At 36.8% G+C, this 20,313-nt stretch overlaps 1 protein-coding gene and 1 non-coding gene across 6 annotated transcripts in view; both read left to right on the top strand.

The window, feature by feature from the left end:
* Nucleotides 1–20,245, top strand: part of CCAR1 (cell division cycle and apoptosis regulator 1) — a 31,569-nt gene extending 11,324 nt beyond the window's left edge. For 4 of the 5 annotated variants that reach the window (XM_056351889.1, XM_056351887.1, XM_056351886.1 and 1 more), the window contains 19 exons: nucleotides 33–225; nucleotides 1,368–1,500; nucleotides 1,816–1,977; nucleotides 2,427–2,652; nucleotides 3,956–4,069; nucleotides 4,964–5,130; nucleotides 5,843–6,053; nucleotides 6,862–6,945; nucleotides 7,618–7,803; nucleotides 9,448–9,639; nucleotides 9,890–10,123; nucleotides 10,420–10,531; nucleotides 10,786–10,827; nucleotides 12,218–12,300; nucleotides 13,271–13,417; nucleotides 13,829–13,949; nucleotides 14,474–14,659; nucleotides 15,051–15,256; nucleotides 16,588–20,245. In XM_056351889.1, the coding sequence (XP_056207864.1) occupies nucleotides 33–225; nucleotides 1,368–1,500; nucleotides 1,816–1,977; nucleotides 2,427–2,652; nucleotides 3,956–4,069; nucleotides 4,964–5,130; nucleotides 5,843–6,053; nucleotides 6,862–6,945; nucleotides 7,618–7,803; nucleotides 9,448–9,639; nucleotides 9,890–10,123; nucleotides 10,420–10,531; nucleotides 10,786–10,827; nucleotides 12,218–12,300; nucleotides 13,271–13,417; nucleotides 13,829–13,949; nucleotides 14,474–14,659; nucleotides 15,051–15,256; nucleotides 16,588–16,647 (2,859 nt within the window). In that variant the 3' untranslated portion in view covers nucleotides 16,648–20,245. The remainder of the gene's footprint in view (nucleotides 1–32; nucleotides 226–1,367; nucleotides 1,501–1,815; nucleotides 1,978–2,426; nucleotides 2,653–3,955; nucleotides 4,070–4,963; nucleotides 5,131–5,842; nucleotides 6,054–6,861; nucleotides 6,946–7,617; nucleotides 7,804–9,447; nucleotides 9,640–9,889; nucleotides 10,124–10,419; nucleotides 10,532–10,785; nucleotides 10,828–12,217; nucleotides 12,301–13,270; nucleotides 13,418–13,828; nucleotides 13,950–14,473; nucleotides 14,660–15,050; nucleotides 15,257–16,587) is intronic. The other variant, XM_056351890.1, reaches the window with a different exon arrangement.
* LOC130155651 (small nucleolar RNA SNORD98) lies at nucleotides 4,747–4,811 on the top strand. The gene has a single exon (XR_008824146.1). It is a non-coding gene; the product is annotated as a small nucleolar RNA SNORD98 (small nucleolar RNA).
* Nucleotides 20,246–20,313: the final 68 nt, after the last annotated feature.

Here is a 20,313-nt window from a genome sequence, read left to right as displayed (position 1 = left end):
ACTCACAACTCATTTTTCTCTTCTGCTGTTAGAACCAGACACAAGCTCAGCCGTTACTGAAGACACCTCCAGCGGTTCTTCAGCCCATTGCACAGCAGACTGCATTCAGTGTTCAGGCACAGCCACAGCCACAGTCCTTGTTGCAGGCACAGATATCGGCAGCTTCAATCACACCTTTGCTTCAGACACAGCCTCAGCCGTTACTGCAGCAGCCGCAGCAGAAAGGTGCTCCTTCAGTGCACAGTCTGTCATGGTCGTTCTGGTGCTTAGTGTGGGGTGGTGTTTTTTTGTGAGTCAGAAGGCTGAAGTAAAAGTTGAAATAATATGGCAAGGACCCTATAGAATTTTATTTTTGGACGTGCATCTTCCTGCAGCTGTATGCCAGGCACTAGCTCAAGAATCACCTGGTTAGTGAAATTCCCATGGGCTCCTGTTTGTATTAAGATTTCATAATCTGAAAGCGAATTCAATGTAATTTTTATTCTCACACATTCACAGACAGGTTGGGGAGTTGAACTATTAATGGCAGTGTAGTTCTTCAGCATCTTCTGGAGTGTTCAACACGATCGGGTTTCACACAGTTGCATTGTTAAAACTAGTATTCTATATTGGCATTTTATTTATTTCAGTTAGTCAGGTTGGCACTTGAGAGAAGAAAAACTGCCGAACATGGCAAATCTCAAACAATGATGGTTGTTGACTTGAACTTTTGAGTGGCTGAAGAATCAGTAATAGGATTGATAACGAAGATAAAATTAAGACTTCTTACCCACAGTAAAAGCAAGAGAGAAGTTCTTAAGCTATCACATGAGCAGAACTCTTGGATGAATGCTTATCACAATCTAATTAGTCCTAGTTGTTTGTTGGTGTTAGTAATGTTTGCTCCATTTACAGTCGGTTGGTTGAATGTCTTGAGACAGCAAAAGTATGTGCTGGGGGATCAGTGCAGTGGTAGAATAAAATTATTTCAGAATGATTTTTCAGGAGGCTGTTTTTACCTATGAATAGCCTCAAAAATAAGTTTCAGATTTTCTTTAGTTCCATGCGCATAGGTAGTATACCTATCTTAAATTATTTTTCCAAGAGAAGGCTTAGCTGTTTACTGTGATAGGTTCCATACACTTGGATTACATCAGCTTCTGTCTTGAGAAGATGCTTCTAAAACAATTCTGCTTACTGGAGTCTGTTTGCATCTGCGAAGAAAAGCATAGGTGTCTTGATTTTCTTGGGATGGGTGTTATTAATAAACAGATTTGACTCGAGATATTCAGAAAACATGCACAAGTGAAACAACTGTAAAGCAGCAATGTTTGTAAAGTGGAGATAGTTGCCCCCTATTATGTATTGATCTTACAAATATTTTTCAGGTGGCTTGTTACAGCCCCCTGTTCGTCTAGTTTCACAGCCTCAGCCAGCTCGAAGATTAGACCCACCATCCAGATTTTCTGGGAGGAATGACAGAGGAGGAGACCCTATGCCAAACCGAAAAGATGACAGGAGGTATGTTGTAGAAGACTAGACTATAATCAAAGCGTTCTGTAAAGACCTGTCTTCAAACAGAGCTGAGCTTCTTGCTCCAGAGTCGGTCAGTGATATGCACAAGTGCCTTTACCACTAGATGTTGGCGAAGAGTTCTTGTCTATCTGAAATGAAGGAATTGTATAATCGGTCTCTGGTAAAGAGACAGCGCACTGAAACTATGAGGAACTTCCTCATCTTCTTTTTGTGAGTCAACTCTGACAGGTCTAGCTTCTTTTGTGCTAGAAACCATTTTGTGTTATCAGCATTCAAAAATATTTGTATGTATTTTTTAAGTCGTGAAAGAGAACGAGAGAGACGTAGGTCCCGGGAAAGATCACCCCAGAGAAAACGCTCCAGAGAGAGATCACCTAGACGAGAGAGGGAGAGGTCACCTCGGAGACCGCGACGTGTTGTTCCTCGTTACACGGTTCAGTTTTCCAAGTTTTCATTGGACTGGTACGTCTGTAGTGCCAGATGATTACCTGTGTATCACTTTAATTGTGGGTACAGATTACTGTGAGCTGTGTCAACACGTGTGTGTAGTGAGTGTTAAATGATGATCTTAAATCTAAAGAATGATCAAATATGTAATGGCTGAGAACCTTGTACGTTAAACTTTTACTAGGTTCTTTGTTATGTTTGAATGCTACTGCACAATACCTTTATAACCCTGTTTAATAAATATTCTCTAATATACAGGCACCTTAATTGGAAGAGTGTTTAGTAGTTACTTGTGTTTAAACTTTGATCCATGACGCTTTTAACTGAAATACATTGCTCTTTACATTTTATATCTCTATTATTAAATAGACAATGGTTATATTTCCAGTTAATATCTTGTAATTATGTGCTTTATTAATCGTTCTTTTATTGCTGTATCTTTCAAATACTGTTGTTTATTTCAGCCGTAGCTGTGATATGATGGAGCTGAGGAGGCGTTACCAGAACTTGTATATCCCAAGTGATTTCTTTGATGCTCAGTTTACTTGGGTGGATGCTTTTCCTATGTCTAGACCGTTTCAGCTGGGGAACTACTGTAATTTCTACGTAATGCATAGAGAAGTAGATCCTATAGATAAAAATGCTGCGGTCCTTGATCCACCTGATGCTGATCATCTGTACAGTGCAAAGGTTTGTATAGGTTTCCAGTATTATGACTATTCATTAGAAAATTTTTTTACTTATAGGGTGAAAAAGTGATTATAACTGAACTGAAAATACAGTGCAGTGATTTGAGCAAAATACAGCATTTTAAACTTTTCTGTGAAGAGCTAGTATGTAGAGCTTGAAGAGTCATGACTGAAATCAGTTTGTTTTTCTCTTACTAGAGCTGTCCTAAATCTTGTTTTTACTGTGGTCTCTTCCTTGCTCTGTACGTAGTTGTATGGATGTGGTTATAGGAAAGAAAGCCAGCTTCTGCAACATCTCTGAATGTATTTCTTAGGCAATTCATTCTGAATAGTTAATGCACCCCTTTTTCTATTATGTTTTTTTCTCCTTCAAGGGTCCTTTCTGTGCAGTTTGTGCTCTTCTGTTTAGTGATTCTTTCTTTTCAGATTCATTTCAATATTTGTTATTTTGGTGAAAGTAGATTGACATTTACATAATCCCAGCATATTCAAAAAATGCGGCATCAAGAGCTGTAATGATGTGTTAAAGACCTCAGTGTCAAAATGTCTTCCTAAAACTACTTTCATTTGAAAGCTCTTTCATTAAAATAGGTCTGAGATTTCTAGGTCAATCTGTTTTAAAGTATTTCATGTTAAAGATAGTTTTAGAAACAACACTGCCTTTAATCCTTGTATATCTGGAAGACTCAACTTTACTTGACTTCTGTGTATAAAAACTTTGAAGCCTTGGCTCAAGTATCAGACATACTGTTTTTTTCAGTTTATTGATTCAGAGCAAGAGCTTTCCTTCAGAAGTTTAAGCTTCAAAATAAATTCAGTAACTGAGGAATAGCATCCTGATTCATAATATTAACCTGTTTAGGATAGAAGGCAATCTTGTTAAATTTGACTGGGCTAATGGGATGCTATGAGGATGCAGATTAATCTCTTGGTCAGTTCTCCTGCGATTGTGAGAAAGCGGAAAGAGTCAGTTACTGAAACCAGAAATGTACTCTGTGTGGTTCTTGGTATAGGGTATTTGGCATATAGTGATGACATGTGAAGCATGTTGCTGTTACATGCTTTCAGTTTATCCTTTTTTTTTTTTTAATAAGATAACACTTTGCATCCATATGGGACAGAGTGAAACTGGTCCTTGCAGACATTTTAACACTCAGTTCTACAATTTTATTTTACCTTTACTTGTTCTGATTTTTTGTGACATTAAGGAAAAAGCACTGGTATGTATGTGTTTGCAAGTTGTGGTCATTGTTTACCAGTCATAGTGGGAGACCTTCACAAGATTGATCTGACTTACACAACAGGTGATGTTGATGGCTAGTCCTAGTATGGAGGATCTCTATCATAAGTCATGTGCTCTGGCTGAAGATCCCCAAGAACTTCGTGATGGATTTCAGCATCCTGCTAGACTTGTAAAGGTAAATATGCTTCAATGCCAGACACTTTTGGCAATAAAGGTTGGTTATAGAGCTTCAGAATATCTGTCAATAAGGAAGGAGTTTGTAGGCTGCTAAACGATGGCTTCATTTTTTTCATCTGAAGAGACCTAGTTTAAATGTCAGTTCTTTTTCCACTTTGTAGGAACTCCATCTTCACTGCTTTCATATTTACTGCTTTGTTCAGCTTAGTTAAACAATAGATATTTGGAGAAACCTACATTAATTATATAATAATTAACTTTGTTAGCCTTTTTTCACAAACACTTAAGACTTTTTTTTAAGGGCTCAGCTGTGAAGAGAATACAAACAAAGCAACAGTTAAGTAACCATTGTATTAAGTGAAATTCAGCTGTGGTTAAACTGAACAATCTGTAAGTGCTGTGGTGTTTCAGGATAACACAGACTTGTTTTCCAGTTAAACTCCATCACCGTAAAGCATGTGGGGAGGTACTTGAATTTATAGATATAATGCTCTTGTGGTCTTACCTTTAGTAGCTTTGCTTTATCACTTTTAAGCAGGAACACCTATAAATGTGTATTGGAATCAAGACACCATTTAAATCTGTATCTGTCCTTTATGCTAGAAAGCTTTTAATTGCAAAGGAACAAACCTGTACCAAATAACAAACTTGATGGAAAGTCTTGCAAACAAGAATGAGTGATGATGTTTTAAACCTATTCCATTTCTGAAATAGTATGTGGAAGAAAAATAACTGAACTCTTTCTTGACCGACTTTCATTTTCAGATTTCAAAATAATGTGACAGTTTACTCACGGATTTCAGTGTGTGCGCTATGAAATATTCTTTGCACTTTGGGAAAAATGACTCTTTACCCCTAGCAGGGGAACATTCAGAAGACTCTTTTTGTCTAGTTTTTAGTGGGTATGAAAGGCAAAGATGAAGCTATGGCTATTGGAGGACACTGGTCCCCTTCACTGGATGGACCTGATCCAGAAAAGGACCCTTCCGTGCTGATAAAGACGGCTATTCGCTGTTGCAAGGCTCTTACAGGGATTGACTTAAGTGTGTGCACACAATGGTAAGTACTGTACTGCAAAGCAAAGTACACTGTAGAAATACTTGTCTGTTACCAGGAGTTTTAAGATGGAAAAACGTTTTGTTTTTTTTTTTTTGTCAGCTGCTCTTGGTAGTGCAGGTAAACTACTCAAAGGATGTTCTGTTTTGTAATAAGCTTGATTGGTGCCAACTCTGCTGAGTACTGCATTAGGAACTAATTAAAAATTCTGGATTTATTTTGATATGTTATGCTGTAATTTTTAATGAATGTGTGCTGAAAATATTTTTCATTTTGTGCATAGCTGGAGAAGATCGTCAAGAGAACTTCCATTTCATTGTTCTTTTGTTATAAATAAATAGCTGTTCGTTATATAGCCATATTTTCTCTTGATGAGTTTTTGTCCTGTGTTAACACTCATTGCGGTTTTACTAATACCAGGAAAGCCTATTGTATGCTAAATTTGAAGTGCTTCAACTTTTATTTGTACATTAAACTTACGTGTGCTAAGCAACAAGTTACATGAAAATAATTTTGTTGGTTTTCCTCCTTATCGATCGTGATACCGTTTTACAAATGTGACAAAAGAGAAAATATGGCTTCCATAATTTTTTTCTTTAGATAAACTTCAAGGTCTTGCAGCAAAGTTTCTTTACTTGATGTGCTACAAGTGATCTAGGCTCTTTAAAATGTATTGTAGAATTTTTTTTCCAACATGCTTCTTCCCTTGCAACAGGTACCGTTTTGCAGAGATTCGCTACCATCGCCCTGAGGAGACCCACAAGGGGCGTACAGTTCCAGCTCATGTGGAGACAGTGGTTTTATTTTTCCCGGATGTTTGGCATTGCCTTCCCACCCGCTCAGAGTGGGAAACCCTCTCCCGAGGATACAAGCAGCAGCTGGTCGAGAAGCTTCAGGGTGAACGCAAGGAGGCTGATGGAGAACAGGCACTGAACGCTAATCCCTTTTTCTATTTCTGCTTCTCACAGGCACAGGAACACAGGCACAAATTGCACACCACATACTACACAACATACATACATAGGAGGAACATAACTGGTAACAATGACTGGTAAACCAGCTTTCAGCAGTGTAGTGAATGTTGGTTTTTATTTTTATTTCAGCTAGTTCACTAATTTTAAATGTGTATGCTGATAATCACAAATGGAATTAAATTGTGCTTATGATGCGCAGAAAATTTTTTATCATAGATGTAGTTGCTGGAATCTGGGACCAGTTGTTGAGTGAGATGCAGTTTATGAATAGCTGTCTTTAAACATTTTGCCATTTTCTAAAATTCCTAAATTCTTTCTTGTGGCCAGTTCTAATTGTGATATTTGAAATTGAACAAAACACTAGTCTGAAACATCTGAATTTCAGGCCATGTGGCTGATCAACATCTTGGAATAAGGGAAGGTCTGACTGAACAAAGAGTAATTTGGGGGATTTAAAATCTGGGGGGAAATCACACACTGTGTGGTTAATGGAGACCAGCAGTGTCTGTGTAACCCCAATATTCTTTGTGGTGTTGCTTATCACCCTTTTGTGTTCCACAGATCTGGCTTGTATTGGCTGAGTGGCACTGTGATCATTTATAAAGTGGTAGAATGTGTGTGTGAACTTGTCTAAATAATAACTTTAGGAGAAGACTATCTGAAACAGTTGTGACCTTGCACAGATCAGCAACAGAATTTAAAAAATAACTGAAATGCTTTCAAGCTTTCTGAATGATAATTTCTAAATTTTATTTGTCAGGACGAAGAGGAAAAGGATGATGGGGAAGCTAAAGAGATCTCTACACCTACACACTGGTCTAAACTGGATCCAAAAACAATGAAGGTAACTAACGTTTTTCTTAAAATTTTATTTCATTGTACGCCGCTTCCATTTTTAAGGCATCACCCGAAATACAGCAGTATATTCCCTTAACTGAGCAAAAAGCTTCAGTAGTGTTTTAACTTCCTTGCTGATTTTGTAGGTATTAGATGTGATATCACAGTATGCAAGTGTGACTCCTGATTTTAAAAAGTGAAATACAGCTAATGGAAACTACTCAGAACTTTTGAACTTTGTACAATGAAAGGGTATCGCATATGATACATTAACTGGAAAATGAAAGTTCTGCGGTAATCTGGTCATATCTACTTGCATTAAAAAATGTGGGGTCTGAAATACTTTAATGTTAGTTTTAAAAGGCAGTACTTAGACAAAAATTTGTTAGGAGACATAATTAAAAATTTCCTTAAATGAATAATAGTAATAAACTATTTTACTCTAGTGAAATCCTTCCCCTGCCCCTCTGAAGAGCTCCTCAAAAAGGTATTCTTTGAGGAGAACACTTAAAATTTAATATGGTTTATGTACCAGTAAATACTAGTGGTTTTCAGTACAGATTTAAAAAATACAGTTGACTTTCAGTGCTCTTACTTAATTTTTACTTCACCTTTTCTGTTAATCAGATGTTTTGCAATGTCACTGGTTGATATCGCTTACAGAGCCTTTATTTACCAGGTAAATGACCTTCGCAAAGAATTAGAAAGTCGAACCCTTAGCTCTAAAGGACTGAAATCTCAGTTGATAGCTCGACTGACAAAGCAGCTGAAAGTAGAGGAACAAAAAGAAGAGCAAAAGGAGCTAGAGAAGTCTGAGAAAGAAGAGGAAGAGGAGGAAGACAGGAAATCTGAAGATGACAAAGAGGTTAGGTTTTGGACATGCTTGGTTTATGTCTTCTTAAATATATATAAATACGTAAAATACTGTATATAAAATTAAATATATAAAATACTGTATTAATACACTAAAAGTACAGGAATATGCCTAGTTGTGTTGGAGTTTTGTAGTTCTGTGACTGTGCTGAGAACTCTTGTTGTAACCTGAGCTGCTGGATTGGAACCAAATCTTGGCAAGTCTGAATTTCTTTTTATCAGCAAAGTCAGTTGAAATACACAGCTATGCTAAGGGTTTTTGAATTAATGTCAGGCCTTAAATGTAAGGAAAAATAAATCCCAAACTCCTGAGAGAAACTATGCTTGAGAACAGGTGAACACACTTAACAAGATCTTAACTACTTAAACCTACATGAAAAGCAGCTGCTTAGTTGTATTTGCTTTTGGGGACATAGAAGCCTTAGGGAATTATTGTGGAAATGGGAAGAGGGCAGGTTCCAGGCTGTAAAAGGTTATAGTGTTTCAAACAGCCCAGTTTCTTCACATAGTTAATAGTTTGCTTAGGTTTGTTTTCCCCTTCTGATGAGGCTTTAATTTTTGCTTTTGGATAAAATTCCTGTGTATTGAAGTTTCTCAGTTTTGCATTTGGTAGTTTTAATATTACATAGTCTGTTTTGCTGTTTCACAAGGGTAGATGAGATCTGTGTAGTAAGGCCAAAGCTGAACCACAGGAAGGGGCTGTAAGTGTCTGGAGAATGTATTGTTTGTTAGTTCCTTTTGAACCTGCCTTTTTGTGTATTACCTGCTAAGAAGTATGGGGTGACTTGAAATTTTGTATATGTGTAAACCTTGTTGAGGGAGCAAAGGCCATGTGCTTGCGAGTTCTGTCAGCTGCTGCCTTCTCCCACAGCTTGGAAGAGCTTCAACTATCTTGGGGTTTCTTGCCACTGTTTTCTTCTGAGATCAGGGAAGGGAACTTTGGTTGTGCTTGCTTTTTTAAAAAGCACAAGTTCTGCCATGACACTTTCTCCACACCCATAAGACCTGAGTATTTCTCTCTTGGTAGTCAGTAGTAAGCTGCTTGGTATTTCACCTTTTTTAATCTTTTGTTTGATTTGCATCAGTTCTATCTCTAGAGATTGCATTTCCTATAACCAAGAGCCAAGTAAATTACTTAAGCTGTGTTGGGTATCTTCGAGAAGATGATGTATAAAGCCTTTACTCTTTCTGTGTAAGGATTAAGACAGTTTACAGTACTGTACAGCTCTAAAAACACCTGTAAACAAACACAAGACCCCTCAGGAGCATTGACACTTTGCTAGCTCGCATACAATTCCTTGAAAAGAAATAGCTCGAGTCCTTCCAGTGTTGAATAAGCATGTTGCGGTTAAGCACCGTAAGATAGTTGGAAGGTACTCATTGCTTTGTGGTCTAAAAACACTGCACGTCCTGCTTTGTGTGGCTCAAGTTTCCAGTTTTCTTAGGTGAGTGTTGGCAGTGGAGACAGTATGCGTTGTAGACAGAAGCCACGGACCAGCATTCTATTTTCTGCGTTGCATTCAGCAGCTTAGGCTTTCCTTCACTTAGTGCAAAGCAGTAAGTCCTAAAAACTAATATATAGGCTGAAACTTCAGCTTTGGAACATGCTCTATGTTGGGTTGTTGCCTCTTTTTAGGAAGAAGAAAGAAAACGTCAAGAAGAAATGGAACGTCAGCGGCGAGAAAGACGATATATCTTGCCTGATGAACCAGCAATCATTGTACATCCTAACTGGGCAGCAAAGAGTGGAAAGTTTGACTGTAGCATTATGTCTCTTAGTGTTCTTCTGGATTACAGATTAGAAGATAATAAAGAACATTCCTTTGAGGTAATTTAACTGTGCTACTTACAGGTAGCTAATCTTAGTTTTTCTTAAATTCTGTGTGATGACTGCAGTATTCTTAAATTGTTGAAGTTTATGATAGCATAGCAAAATAAGTAAGTTCATTTCTTTGTACCTAGAAAAAAATTCTTTGGGACATTGTTTACAATAGCGGTATAGTCACTGTATGATACCTTGAAGAAATGCACAGGTTTCTAAACTTGTCAGTTCTCTTTTCCTTCTCCTTTATGTGCAGGTATCATTGTTTGCAGAACTCTTCAATGAAATGCTTCAGAGAGATTTTGGTGTCAGAATTTACAAAGCACTGATCTCTCTCCCAGAGAGGGAGGACAAAAAAGACAAAAAAGGCAAAAAAGATGACAGAAAAGAAAAAAAAGAAGAAAAAGATGACGAAACAGATGATCCAAAACCTAAGAGGAGAAAATCTGGAGACGATAAAGACAAAAAAGAAGATAGAGATGAAAAGAAGGTCAGCAGCTAGCCCATATGATGTACTTTCCTGTCTGGATCAATATTAAACTGTTTCTATTTGAATTTAATTTTATTGCTTTTGAAAACTCAGGTCTTGTAGTGTTAGTTAATTGTTTTGACTCATTCATCTATGTAAATATGTTTCAATCTAGCATTCAGCTGCATCACATGATTTGTATTTAGTTTTTAGGTGACTAAATATAAACATGCAAATTTTCAGTGAATGGTAGTGAGGTTTTTACTTCCCTGTTTTTTAGTTTTGACTAGCTAAATTTTTAGGAAATTTCGTTACAGAGGGAAGATAAAAGGAAAGATGATTCTAAAGATGAAGAAGAAACTGAAGATGACAATAATCAAGAAGAATATGATCCAATGGAGGCAGAAGATGCTGAAGATGAAGATGAAGGTATCTTGAATTATGAACGTGGCTTCCAGAATTTTTTTTTATTGTCACTGATGTGTTCTTTCAAGCTGGAGAATGCACTGGAACTAGACAATTTAAAATTGCATTATTAGACTGATTTTATTTTAGTAATTCTGACAAGATCTTCTTAAAATGTAAGTGCCTTTATGCTAGGCATTTTATGAACATAGTTAATATAAACTAGCTGTGGTACTCAAAGTAAGGCATGCATATAGAAGTGGTTTTATTTTTTTCAGAATGCAGACCACTCGCAACTCCCATTGAAGTCAGTAGGAGATGTGAGTATTCAGCACCTCTGAAAAACCAAGCCACTTTTAAGTGCCTACCTTCCTATTCCTCAGTTCTGAAATGTCATCCTGTTTTTATTAGGCCAGATTGTGGTGTGGGGTGCTCGTTACATGAGGATATGAGGAGTTGATTTCTGTTTGGGTGGACTTGTGTTTGCCTGAAGAAATGGGGAAAGGGGCTGGGGAACTTTCCTGTCTCCAGGGAGCAGCAATAGCTCTTTCCCTGCTCAGAGATTCAGAAGGGCGTAAGACATGCTGTATGCTTTTTGTTTTGTACTTGGGGTTTTTTTTCCTTTGTGGAGAGTTTTTGCTAGAGATGTGGGTTTGAACTGTTTAGGTACTTCAGCCCCAGCGTTTTCAGTTGTATTTTTGGCAGACTGTTGCACCAGCCTTAAAAATAGGTGCTAATCTGTGGTTCTTGAAACAACTTTTATGATCTGGCTGAGACCACCCTGGTCTTGTCTGTTCTGTACCAGTGCTGCTACTTCCCGCAATCCCTCCTTGTGCCGTTCCCAGTCAGAGCTGCTGAGAACAATCCAATGTGCCATGGAGGTGCAGGAGAAAGCTATTGATTCTCAAAACGTGTGTGCAAAATTAGTCAAGTGGTGTGATACATAGTTGTTACCAAAGTTTTTCCTCACAAGTAAGGTGAGCTTAAAGGTGAACCTGGCCTGTGATTCTCTCACCAAAGACTTGCACATAAGGTACAGAGCTACGTGTCATGACCTGTCCCTGCAGTTCTCGTATTCCTTTTTCTCTCTTGATTGTAAATTTAGTTTTACTGTACCATCTACCTTTAAAGAAAAATCCTACAGTTTGTAATTCACGTCTAGTAAGCAATGTGATCTGTAACTTCTTGGAGAATCTAAATCATAGGTTCAGTAATATCTCACTCAGACATGAGTATAAACACTGCTTTTAATTATATAGTTGATACGGGTTTTATAATATAAAATATTAGAGAGTAAATAGTACTGATTTTTGTTCTAATAGGAATAACTGTAGCTGAATTGCAGACTCTGCCAAGCCTCATTAGGGAGAATTGTGGTCATTTTCTGCACACCGCTTAAATAGATGGTGATGTTGGTGGCACTTACTTTGGCCTAGTTAGCATTTGTTTCAACTCCTCTCTCCTGAGTGTGTGAAAGAAACACAGGGAAAGAAAATGATAAATGGCTTATGTTAACGTAAGACCCAGAGAAAAATCAAAAGTTTGACAGGACTCGCTTCAATGCTTTTTTGTAAATTATTTTTCAGGGAAATATATTTATTTCAGGTCTTGGGGGGTGTGTGTGTGAACTTTTTTTTTAATGAACGTATGTATTTTGAGGTTATAGAATCATTTGCTGTGGGTATGTTGAATTTTCTTCCTGTTTTACAGACCGGGATGAAGAGGAAATGAACAAACGGGAGGACAGAAGAGAGGGAAATAGGCATTGTAAAGAGAGGTCGTCTAAAGATAAAGTAATTAATGCCTTTCTTAAGAACTACATTTAATCTTGTTAGAGGTGTTCTAATTAGAGCTTAGATTTATTTTTATTAGAAGACCCACTTGCACTCCTTGATTTCTTCAGCACTTCCGGACTGAAACATTAAGTGTATATAAAAGTTAGGGAACGTGTGAGAGCAAGTTCATTTGGTGAAAGCTGTTGGAAAAACTTTGTTGTATGAGGTACTGATCTGTGAGGACTAATGCTGTATGTGCACATAAGCAGCAGCAGTTGTGATTGGTTTATCTGTTATTTTCAACTGCTGTATTCTTACATAAGAAAAGTAGAAGCTTAACTTGATTGATAAACTGGCTTTTCAGTTGTGGAGCTTGGAATCATGTTATGTTTTTACATCTCCCTGCGGGAAAATAGAAGTCTTTTTGTGTCATGAGGCCAATAGCTTGCCTCGACAGTTCAGATTAAGGAACAGCATAAGTTTCATTTGTTACGCTTAAACTTTGTTTATAAATGCAAGAATAAAACAAGTTTCTGATTCTCTTTGTTTTCTTAAAGGAAAAATAGGAGATGTAGGAATAGGAATAATGGGAAAAGAGTCTGCAGAATTACTGTGGCTGTGAGAGCCGGATGCTCAATCATTACATGTTTATGGGGTTTTCACTCTGAAAACAGCCATTCAGTAAAATATGATGGAGAGAAGGGGTGTTTACTATTACTTGTTGAGTTAGGGGAATTTTGTTTACATATTAGCATGAGCAAAAGGAAAGTATGTCTACCAAATATTACTGTCCAAATATTTGAAGGATTACTTGTCCGAAATAGCTTGGTTGTATAATGTTTGAGCTCAGTAGGTAAATGCTAGTTACATTAATTGCATTGCTGAAAGTAACAGTAAAATGAACTGAGGAAAACTTTTGTTAACTGAGAAGTTTGTGGTTTTAGTAGATGATTTTTAATCTAATGATCCCATAATGAATTTTCTGTAGGAGAAAGACAAGACGCAGATGGTAACTGTTAATAGGGATCTTCTGATGGCTTTTGTTTATTTTGATCAAAGTCATTGTGGATATCTTCTGGAGAAGGACATGGAGGAGATACTGTACACTCTTGGACTACACCTGTCACGTGCTCAGGTTTTGTATAGTAATAGAAATCTCTTTGAAAACATTGTAGGAATGCTGTTAAGTGAGAGGAATACAGTTTAGCTTCTGAAGGCTGTTGCTCACATACTTTATTCTTGATTTTTATGTAGCCACTTCGTATTTACAATTAAATACTAGCTTAATATTTTGTAAATTGTTTTGGATTTAAAAGGTGAAGTTTATGGCTCTTGATACACCCATAACGTATATGTAGCTTTTGCCTCGATACTGTATCTTCCTCTCCCCGCCCCACCCCCAGCTTGTTTTCATTTTAAGTCCCAGTATGTTAAGGTTCAAAAAGCTGGCAATTTCTCTGTTTCCCAAGTTAAAACGTTCTTGCTTGGGTACTACAATGTCTATGTATGAAGTAACACTGTATTTCTTTCCATGGCTGTGTTTTAGGTCAAGAAGCTACTTAATAAAGTAGTGCTTAGAGAATCTTGCTTTTACAGAAGACTAACAGATACTTCTAAAGATGAAGAAAACCAAGAAGAGTCTGAAGAGCTTCAGGAAGATATGTTAGGTAGTATTATTTATTTTTTATGCCACAAACTTCCAGATAATTGTTTCTGTGGGAATGATAATGAGAGTTCTGAGACACCTGCTTTCTTACAGAAACTAATTCATGTCTGCTGGGAACCTGCCAGTTCGAAGAAGTAAACCTTTTTCATTCATAAATTACAGTATTTCTGGCTTCCAACACATCTTGTTATATCTGTAAGAGAAATCTTTTTATCTTGGAGCAGGAAGGAGGACCAACATTTCTCATTCACAGCAGTTTTGCAGTCAGGAGGATCACTGCTGTAGGTAGAACAGAGCCTGGTTTTTGAAGAACACTGCCGCAGAAGGCGGGCATAGAAACAATATAACGGGAGACACTCCCCTTTTTTGCAGCAGGGAGAGCAATGTGAGGGATAAACCAGCAAAGTTGAATCTATATTCATTCTTTCAGCCATTTATTCTTTAAAGAAGTTTTTGAGGTTGGTCACTAGAAGAACTGAAAAATGACAGAATGATTTTTTCCTAATGCTACTTAATCTAATACAGGAAACAGATTACTGTTACCGTCACCCACTATAAAGCAAGAATCAAAAGCCATAGAAGAAAATGTTGGCCTCATCGTGTACAATGGAGCTATGGTGGATGTTGGGAGCCTTTTACAGAAGCTGGAGAAGAGTGAAAGAGTGCGAGCAGAGATAGAACAAAAGCTTCAGTTACTAGAAGAAAAAACAGGTGAGACATTACTTTGAAGGTGGTACTTAGGTTGATAAAAGACACTAAGAAGTTCAAGTAGATAAAACCAATTTGAGTAGTGTTTGTGATCTACATTTCCTAGCCATTTGCTTACCATAAGCTTCTGTTTTCTATTTCCCAAGCCTTTTGAACTTGCATGCCAACTGTTACTGAGTACCATTGTTGCCATGCTGAAATGCTTTTCGTTTTTTATTCAAGTTGAATGTGAGAGTTCAAAATGTAGTCAGAATTGAGTGTTATCAAATGGTAATACAGTGCAGGTTTTTCACTAGTTATGGTGTTGGCATGTAAATGTAATATTAAGATGCAAAGTACATGGCATTGGAAGTGACAGACTTTTTTGGGTTTTGTTTTTGGTTTTTTTTTAAAGACTACGATGAAAAGACCATACTACAGCTGGAGAATTCTAACAAAAGTCTATCTGCGGAGCTCAAAGAAGTGAAAAAGGACCTTGGCCAACTGCAAGAAAATTTGAAGATCTCAGATGATAAAAATTTGCAATTTGAGGGTCAGCTGAATAAGACAATCAAAAATTTAGCTACTGTTATGGATGAAATACAGAGTGTTCTTAAACAGGTTAGAATTATTTAATTCCATTTGTTGTTATTGTTTGCAAGCTTCATGTAGACTAGATTATCAGAACAAAAACTTAAGAATAAAAAGGAATCTTTACGTTAATTCAGGGTACTAGTATCTTAACATATAATGATGCTCAATGCAATACTGATTATTTAAAGATAACAAAATTTATATTTTCTAAGCTTGAAGCACATGTTCTTGACTTACATTAACATTTATGTATTTAAAAAAATATTTAAGTCTCAAATAATCTTAATGTTTTGCTGTCCATCCCCAACAGTCCAAATCTGCTCTTCCATTTGATCAGTTAGGAGTAATTTTTCAAGGCAGAACTTAAGTATTTAAAATTATATGGGGGTATTTCAGTAAAACAAGTTTTAAGCAAACTGCATAATGCTCCAGAGTATTTCTAGCCCTGTACAAAAATATATTTGCATATTCCTTAGGAATGCTGTGGGGGCTCACTAGGTAAGGCTGAAGAGTAGTTTATGAAGGCTGCTGGGTGCCAAACTGGTACTATGAAGGACCCGTGCTTCTTTCTGTCTGTATTTATTTTGAAAAGACAATAGAGCATCTACAGAAGGTCTAAAAACAAAACCACACACAGAAAAAATCCTGGAACAAATGTTAAAATATTCCCCCCCTCTCCCCGTAGGATACAAGTGACACATCATATAAGTCACAGTAGCTTATTAAACTGGTAGTACCTTGCAGCCATCTAATCAGTGTTACGCAGTCCTGTGCTTCACTAAGCGTAGACCTGCTACTCCAGCAGAACTGGCTGCTGAAGGCACTGCCTAACCCTATTTTGCCATGCTCTTAGCTCAGTTAAATGTCCTTGCTCATTCTGTCTATATGTTTGAGATGGAAATGTCTTTTAAGCCTAGTGTTTTGAGGTGGTTTTGACCGATGTAAGTATTGTATGTTAGAACTGATGCAGTAAATTATTAGCCTGATATAATGGATTGTGCAAAACCTGTTTTCACTTGCTCTTTAAAAAAAACAAACAACCACCAACCAATGGGTGGAGTGGAGGGATGGTAAAAGGAAAAAAAAAAAAAAAGGCCCAACAACCCCCAGACCTTTAGAATGGAAAGTGAGGTTTCTTTTGTGCTTCCCTTCAGAACAGCTTAGGTCACATTTAGCTTCTGCCACCTCAATTTTTCAGGAAGATACTGGAAATACTAATTGGTTATAAAAGTAAGATACCAGTTCACATAGTATTTAAAGTTGACACTGAACAATATCTGTCTCATGCTACTTTACAGTTCACATGAGAAATAGTACTTCTAGAATTCATGTTATCCTCTCCCTTTTTTCTTTTAAAGGATGTTGTGAAGAGCGAAGATAAAGATCAGAAATCCAAAGAAAATGGAGCAAACGTATGATAAAACTGCTGCTGTTTAGAAGAATGGTGTTACATAATGTAATATAAATCATGATACCAGAATGTATGGGAAGTGATGCATGTTTGATTTTAGTAGTATAAATATCTTAGTTCCAAAAGATGTATAAAGTTTTATGAATGTGAGTGTCTGCTCCTTGAAGATTGCTTGTAATTCTTAGCATTCAATGAGACACTCCTCGAATGAAAATAATTTTGCATTGCAAAATGTTTTAGGATGAACTTTGTTATAGTTTTAACCCTAATAAAGTTCATCAATGTAATGAACAGTAGCAAGTATTTAATTACCAAATGTTTTTCATTAAAGTCTAGTGAAATCAAAATTTTCATTATTTATAGAATTGCCATTTTTAGGTTTTTATTTTTATTTCGGTCTAATTAGTCTTTTTAAATTCAAATATAAATCACAAAATAGCATGCTGCTTAATTTTGCAAGTAAAGACTTTTTTTAAAAAAAAGCTTCTTGGATTTTTTTTTTTACTTGTCACAACTTTCTTTTCCCTTCCAACTTTCTTCCCCAAGCTGCTTGTATTAAAGCCTCATAATATACAGTAGTTCAGATGAGTTAAGAAAGCAATAGAAACCTACCAAAATACTGGTAGTATTGTGGAATTTATATGAAAATACATGGGCCTGTTTTAAATGTATGTCAATTGTGTTCATTTAATTGTTATCTCTGGATTAATATATATGCTCCTTTCTAATAATAAATGCAGTGTATGAAAATGTATGGTTGGATACCAGGCCAGTAGATGTCAGAATAATGCCTTACATGGAGAAAATGCTATCGTTGTAAACAGCCTTTAATTAAATTTGGACCTCTTTCTTAATATGTGTAATAACTTCAAAGGCTTTAGTCCAACAAAAGAATGGATACACAAGTATCGGTACTCCATGTTATAACTGCTACGGAGCAGGACACAACCTGGTTTGTTGGAAGTGGGCAAGATTGCTTTCATTTGTGTTCACAAATCACTAGAGATCTAGACTTAAAAGTTAACATGACATCATTGTCAGAGGCAACTTATTCAAATAATGTGAAATATGAACAGTCTTCTGGTGCAACTTCCAGGAAAATTAAGGGTTTTGAAGGTTGGGACAGAAACATTATCTTACAGAAATGGTTCATTTTAGCAGACCTTCTTTTTTAGCCTAGATGTCCTAGGTAACTAAATACCTGTTAGGGGGAGTCCAAGTGCCATAACGTGTATAAATAACCTACATGGAAACTCATGTAGGTTTACTGAGATACACATTAAAATGCCTGAATTTATGTTCAAAAGAGTCTAAGCTGGTGCTTTTATCACTTAGCTTTCTTGGCTCTTTTGAAGCTAGACCAGTGAAATACTTTTTCATTAAAATAACATGCATAAGCTTCCCCCTCATTCATCTTAGTTGAGTCACTGTATAATATCGTAACTGCTCACACTAAAATAGGAAGTACTATAAAAACACTAATTATTGCATATAAGTACACAGAAAATGCATGCTTTATGAATTAAGAGATAACATCTCAGAATGATTGAGGATGGTGATAAATTTGTCTTACAAAAAGCATTACCTGTGGTGTACAGATGGTGTTAACAGATTCTTTTGTAATCAAATTATATTTTTCACCTTTACCTTTGTACAAATTGTTGATGGCATGTTTCATTTTTGACGTTGAGCACTGTTTATTTAAATGGACTTGAAAGGATTGCATTTGAATTACTTTGTTAATGGATTTCAGCAGTACATGTGAACCTACAAGAAAATAATTCTAGAATTCAACACTTTTTAGGCACACTGAAACATCTGTTGAAATATTTTGCTGGGGTGTTTTTACATTAAACTGCTGAGCTGAAAGCAGTTGTTGCCACAAGCAGGCCTCATCTTGTGTTTCAGTAAGTGGCCCTGTGAGATAGTTGCTAGAGTGATAACAGATTTTTACAGTACTTAAGAAAAAAAGTATTTGTTAGAATGACTGTAATCTTTATATTGCTTTGATGTAATAGTGTTTCAATACTATGTACAGTCTGCATTTATGTTGGAAAGGAACTCAAAAGGGTAAAGAATAAAGGAAAAAAAACAAGGAAAAGTTTGACAACCTACAGAGCTTGACCAGTCTCCTGAAGCACAAATAATCTGAGGAAGAACAGATACGTTCCTCAGCTTGTTAAAGTTGGTTTACCAAACCGCACAAGATTCCGTGTATGACTAGCACTGATGCTGTGTATTAGCTAAAGATTCTCGGTAATATTCCCAGAAATGTAATTAATTCTTAAAAAGTTGAATACAGATCAGTAATAGAGGTTTGGAGAAGCAATCTGTCAGTTTTAATTTATGAACACTGTTTTTGCATTTTATATCCACACTTTGCATCTCACGGGCTTTGCACTTCTAAGTCTTGTGTTACCTATGAGTTGCTGGTAAAAGTGAGCCCGAGCTGACTTTTACCCTGATGCCTCAAAGTCTGGTTTTGTTTGTAGTTGTAGAATCATCATGGATGCTCCATAGAAAATTGTAAATCTCAGGCTGCCTTGTTTTGTAGAGAAAGCACTGCTACAGCAGGCCAGTAAATGCTCAGTTCATAGATTATTTTCCTCCCCTTTTGTATTTTGTCTAGTATGGTGGAATTAATGAGTTAAACCCTTATAAAGTAATACTCAGACTAGCGGATGTCTATGAGTAAGGCTAGGAAGAAAGTTCCAAGTGATTCATGTGTATGCAAAATGGTCTAGAATAGACTCTCTTGAGGCCCCTTTGCTTTTGCTCTGGCATAAAAAGGCAGAATTACATAGTTTCAGTGCTACATAGCAACAGTGGGCAAGTAGACCAATAACTACTTTCTGCCAAAGTTTTCTGAAGTGTTGAGGATTGCATGCAGGATAATGGAGCTGCTTCCAGCACCACTGTGTGTTCTACCAGGATGAAGATACGTAATGTTTTTTTGACTCGCCCAGCGCTTGATGCTTGTGCATGCAGTGCCTGGGCACTGCTGCAAAATCACTTCCCGGTTGTTGCTTGGTTTATCCAGTGTCCTCCGACAGCCTGGGCGCTCTGAAGCGTACGATGCAGACGCTGGAATTCTTTGGTGCCCATGGGTGTCCACAGATCCAGCATTTACAATTGAGTTGTTTCAGAATCTAACATTATGCAGCCTAGTCCTTTAAGATAACATTATTTTTTCAGTGTTTTAACTGCTTTGAGAGAGATGAATGAATTTTCAGTCCATCTTTTTGCTGAGTAATGTGCTGTGTGAATATGTTTGGTCTTATGTAACACAGTTAACTTTAGCTGGTGATTTTATCCAGAATGTGCACAAAACATGTTTTTTCTCTTGCTTCTCTGTAATCTTTGTGTACCCAGGTCAGGTTCTTACCTTGAATGCATTTGTTCAGTGCAGTTTATATTTAAAAATATAAAATATTTCATTTTGAGTGACTGAGTCTTATGGCCAGCAGTAAGATTACAAAATGTGTAGGTAGCACACTTAGCACACTTAATGCTAATATTTTGCAGAAAGCAGAAATGGTTCAGTAGAAATTCAGCTGGGACTTGTATATTGCCATGTAGTGCAACAATAAAAATGGCACAAATGATGAGTATCTTTACTTGGCTGTCAAAACTGCCAGTGCTTTCCCACTAAACTTTTATGTTTCTGCATACT

The sequence above is a fragment of the Falco biarmicus genome, chromosome 9 (assembly GCF_023638135.1).
Source record: "Falco biarmicus isolate bFalBia1 chromosome 9, bFalBia1.pri, whole genome shotgun sequence".
Lineage (NCBI taxonomy): Eukaryota > Metazoa > Chordata > Aves > Falconiformes > Falconidae > Falco > Falco biarmicus.
The sequence above is the reverse complement of the archived record's forward strand: the minus strand, read 5'-3'. Positions and strand labels throughout refer to the sequence as shown.